Source organism: Anomaloglossus baeobatrachus, chromosome 1 (genome assembly GCF_048569485.1).
Source record: "Anomaloglossus baeobatrachus isolate aAnoBae1 chromosome 1, aAnoBae1.hap1, whole genome shotgun sequence".
In the NCBI taxonomy this organism is placed as follows: Eukaryota; Metazoa; Chordata; class Amphibia; order Anura; family Aromobatidae; genus Anomaloglossus; species Anomaloglossus baeobatrachus.
The window spans coordinates 119,257,917-119,262,772 of NC_134353.1; the positions used below are offsets into that span (position 1 = coordinate 119,257,917).

General features: G+C 49.6%; 1 protein-coding gene across 5 annotated transcripts in view; it reads right to left on the reverse strand.

Moving 5' to 3' along the window:
* Nucleotides 1–4,353, reverse strand: part of ATP8A1 (ATPase phospholipid transporting 8A1) — a 324,895-nt gene extending 320,542 nt beyond the window's left edge. For 3 of the 5 annotated variants that reach the window (XM_075347005.1, XM_075347007.1, XM_075347004.1), the window contains exons 1-2: nt 4,135–4,353; nt 2,989–3,085 (exon numbers count right to left, since the gene is read on the reverse strand). In XM_075347005.1, coding sequence (XP_075203120.1) covers nt 2,989–3,037 — 49 coding nt within the window. In that variant the 5' untranslated portion in view covers nt 3,038–3,085; nt 4,135–4,353. The remainder of the gene's footprint in view (nt 1–2,988; nt 3,086–4,134) is intronic. The other 2 variants (XM_075347006.1, XM_075347003.1) reach the window with 1 other exon arrangement.
* Between the last annotated feature and the right edge of the window lie 503 nt (nt 4,354–4,856).

Genomic DNA, 4,856 nt, shown 5'->3' on the forward strand with positions numbered 1-4,856 from the left:
CTTTAAAAATGAGCCGGTATGTGTTAGATTGCTCCATTTTTTGATTAATCTCCCGCAGGGGGTATTGGACATTTATTGCAATCCTGTTTTTAACTACAGGAAATGATTGAAGCCTCACAATGTCTTGAGAGAAATCCTCCTCTCATTATATCACGCTGTGTTGGAAGCGCAGACAGAGCGAGCGGTGATACACTGCAGTATCAAATAGCAATCAGTGAGTGCGGAGTCAGCCGCGGAGATAAGGAAGGCTCGCCCTGGATTCAGCCGCACACCGGAATCTGAAGGGTCAGAGCAATAAAAGGGAGAAATAGGAAGCAATTTCCTGATTTACTGGCAGCCTCACTCCATACACATCATCACTAATCAACACACAGCCACCGCCACACATCAAGCACCCAGACCAACGCACAGCGAGGCCACCGCCACACATCAAGCACCCAGACCAACGCACAGCGAGGCCACCGCCACACATCAAGCACCCAGACCAACGCACAGCGAGGCCACCGCCACACATCAAGCACCCAGACCAACGCACAGCGAGGCCACCGCCACACATCAAGCACCCAGACCAACGCACAGCGAGGCCACCGCCACACATCAAGCACCCAGACCAACGCACAGCGAGGCCACCGCCACACATCAAGCACCCAGACCAACGCACAGCGAGGCCACCGCCACACATCAAGCACCCAGACCAACGCACAGCGAGGCCACCGCCACACATCAAGCACCCAGACCAACGCACAGCGAGGCCACCGCCACACATCAAGCACCCAGACCAACGCACAGCGAGGCCACCGCCACACATCAAGCACCCAGACCAACGCACAGCGAGGCCACCGCCACACATCAAGCACCCAGACCAACGCACAGCGAGGCCACCGCCACACATCAAGCACCCAGACCAACGGCATATGTAGCAGAGCTGGAGAGCGCTGCACCACGGCACTGTGTCATGTGTACTGGGAAGAAGAACCCAGCTTCCCACCAAAATGACGGCTCCACGGTGCAACCGCACAAAGCCCAACGTAAGCGCCAATATACGACGGATCCAGCACTTCAGTATTTTTTTATTTCTCTGCTCCTGTGATGGAACAGAAAAATGAAAACCTTGATAGAAGAGTAAGTGGAGGCGTATCTGTTCTTATAGGGGTATTGCCATCTCCAAGATCCTATCCCAGTATGTAGTATTAGCAAATACCTCCTATTATAAATGTAGTATAGTTCTCCTGATTAGCTATGTCTCTTCCCTCATGTGCAGGGCATTACATCCACTCATACAGTGACAGAGGTATTTGCTTTGGTTACGACCACAAGCAGCTAATTAGAAATGTAGTATAGTTCTCCTGGTATACCCATGTCTGTTCCCTCATGTGCAGGGCATTACATCCACTCATACAGTGACAGTTAATTAGTTGTTTGTGGTCGTAACCAAAGCAAATACCTCCAATTAGAAATGTAGTATAGTTCTCCTGATATAGCCATGTCTGTTTCCTCATGTGCAGGGCATTGCAGCTTAGGTATCCATGATTACATCCATTCATATAGTGACAGTTACTCACAGTCATAACTATGAATACCTAAGCTTTAATGCCCTGCAGAAGATGTAAGAGATATGCGATATCAGAACTAGACTACATTAATAATCGGAGGTATTTGCTAATATTATTATGCCTACTACATATTGGCATAGGATTTTGGAGCTGGGAATACCCCTTTAAGTCATGGTGGTAGTACCGTGCACATTAATACACTCAGCTCCACGTCTGTGGGGTGTCAGGTGCAGCAGAGCGGAGTTAGTCATCTGGCACAGCTCACAATGACATTACCTTGATATTCTGGTGGTTTTATATATAAAATATATATTTATAGTAAATGTTAAAGGGGATTATCTGTTATCTGGTGCTGCTAATTTCTGCAGCAAAGGTGAGCAGTAATGATGACGATATGAAGTGACACTAACTAGCAAACCGCAGGCACATATCCCATTCATGAAAGGGGCATTCCATCTCCATGATCCTATCGCAATATGTAGTAGATATAATAATAACAATATTAGCATATACCTCCAATTAGAAATGTAGTATAGTTCTCCTGATATAGCCATGTCTCTTACCTCATGTGCAGGGCATTGCAGCTTAGGTATCCATGATTAGGACCACGAGCAACTAACTGGACGTAACCATGGATTTCTAAGCTACTGTAATGCCCTGCACATGAGGTAAGACATGGCTAATCAGGAGAACTATACTACATTTTTCTAATTGGAAGTATTTGTTAATATTATTATTATTACATATACTACATATTGGGATAGGAGCTCTGAAATGGAAATACCCCTTTAAGGTACAGCACATGCCCAAGCCATGACAAGTGTGTGTGGTATTAAACTCGTGCTCACTGTTCATGTGAAATTGAGTAGCGCCAAATCCCCTCATTGAAAGGGTTAGTCCCTCCCTTAAAAATGGCTATCAGATAGTGCTTGTAAATTGAAGCATAACTCAGAGCGTATTAATATTTGCAGCCATTAGGGTATTAGCCATTAGATATTAACTTTTTTTTGTTTACAGCTCGTTACCTAGGCGACCAACCACTGCTGCTTTCTAGCTTGTAAGCACTGCGCTGAAGCTGGCCGGGATTAGGAGGTACCACTCCGCTCCAGCAATTCTGATCCGCTTCAAAACACTGCTTACAAGATCAATAGAAAAGAGCACGTGAGCGCTGCGCTTGTCCTGCTCTCTAGCAGAGGTGGTCGGCTCCAAGGCAACGAGCTGTAAACAAATGAAAAATGGCTGAACATTTTAATAAGGAATGAATTGCAGAAGAGCTTGTATTTATAAGCACTATCCGATAATACACAGTTTTTGGAAATTAAAATAACCCTTTAAATACTTGGTGATAGTAGAGCTGTGTGTCATCTGTAGAGCCATACAGTGAGGCCAGCAATGACTGTACAGAAAGTGACGTTCTCCATCATGGACAACTTACCCCCGGCCCTGGTCCGTAAGTCGGCCACGGTGGTCTGGACTGTAGACATGTTGTTGTTGTTGATGATGATGCTCTTTAGCCCTTTTAACAGTCAAACCTAACATGAAAAAAGTACAAAAAAAAATGTGCAAATGTAAGAAAACAGGATATACAGAAATATGTGCAGATGTTTGTGTGACACAAGTGTCCGGTACCTGCAGATAAGAACGAGGACGACTGTGTGTCAGTAAGGAGGTAGGACGTCAGTAAATACACTGCTAACAAGTAAGTTTAATAAGAGAAGGGAGCAACAGAAAATCAACATAATTACAGACTATCAATAAAAAGGGAGGAGGAATGATGTCACATCGCGAAAAAGTGAGTGAGAGTGACAGAGGTGACATGGAGCTGAGAGATATCCAGAGGATGTGGAGGACAGGACACGATGGAAGAGAGGAGTCGTCGTGTGGACCACGGAGGTCATCGGGTGCACCGGGGGGGGGGGGGTCGGGTGAACCAGGGAAGGGTCATCATTTGGGCAAGGAAGGGGGGGTGTCATCAGGTGGACCAGGAAATAGGGGGGTCAGTCGGGTGGTCCAGGGAAGGGTCATCACGTGGACAATAGGTGGGGGGGGGGGGTTGTCAAGTGGACCAGGAGAGGGGGGGTTGTATGGATATGGGGGGTTGGCGAGTGGACAAATGGGGGGGTTGGCGAGTGGACAAATGGGGGGGTTGTTGTGTGGATAAGGGGGGGGGATTGTCGGGTGGATCAGGAAGAGGGGGTTGTCGGGTGGACCAGGAAGAGGGGGTTGTCGGGTGGACCAGGAAGGGGGTTGTCATCAGGTAGACCGGGGGAGTCGACAAGGTGGACCAGGAGGTGGGGGTCATCGTCTGGTGGAGAATGATCATGTGATGGGTCAATAGGGGTTCCCGAGAGTGATCACCCTGGCCAGTGTGTCATGCGGAGGGGTCTAAATATTTTGGGTAAAAAAATAAGATATTAATAAAAAACCGTAAACATGGCAAAAGCGGATTAGTTGTGTCAATCTCCCTCACATATCGATGATAAAGCACAGCCATCGGTGTGCCGCTCGTGTCATCTCCGGAGACGCAGTGGTCCACCGTACACAGTGTGAATGGGGCAGAGCAGATGAATGAGAGCAGTACCAGAGGCCGGAGAGCTGGATGTCACTGTCACTTCACGGCTCCGGGGCTCCCCGCACAGCGCCCCCTCCGCAGTCCATCCGTGTGTGGCCCCAGCCCCGCTCCGGGCCGGTCCTCGCGTCCCCGGATCTCTGTATATTCCCGGGCTCCCTCTGCCAGGTCCCCGCACACACAGCGCCGCACACGTCCTCCTCCCGGCCGCCCCGAGCACTAGTGAGCGCAGAGCCGCCTGGCCGCCCGCTCCCAGTCCGGACTGAACCATTGCACACAAAGGGGGGAAGACATCAACGACAGAGAAAGATTCACAAACACCGGGCGGTGAGGGCCGCCATAGCGATAGAAAGCTGATAATGAATTATGAGATGTCATTGATTGCGTTACTGGGGAAGTGCTGGAGACTTTGTGTTTTAGCTGAATCCTGCCGCATCGCAGGTCACCCCTGTGTTATTTGTGGTCGGTCGCGCTCCGGAGCAGGCACCGGGCGGAGAGGCAGCGGTGACAGGCTGAGCACAGTCATTAATCTATTAGTCTATTGTGCCGCGCTCCTCCACCTCATGGGGCTGCTCGGCTGTGACCGGCTCACACAATGCTGCCAGCTCCCCCGGCGGCAGAGAGGACGGGGGAATGGCCACAGCTGCACCACAGCATCGTGCACTGTCTGCTGTCCACCCCCAGCCAGCGCTGCAGACGAATCAATACAAACGTCGCAACGTTGTCAGCGTGCT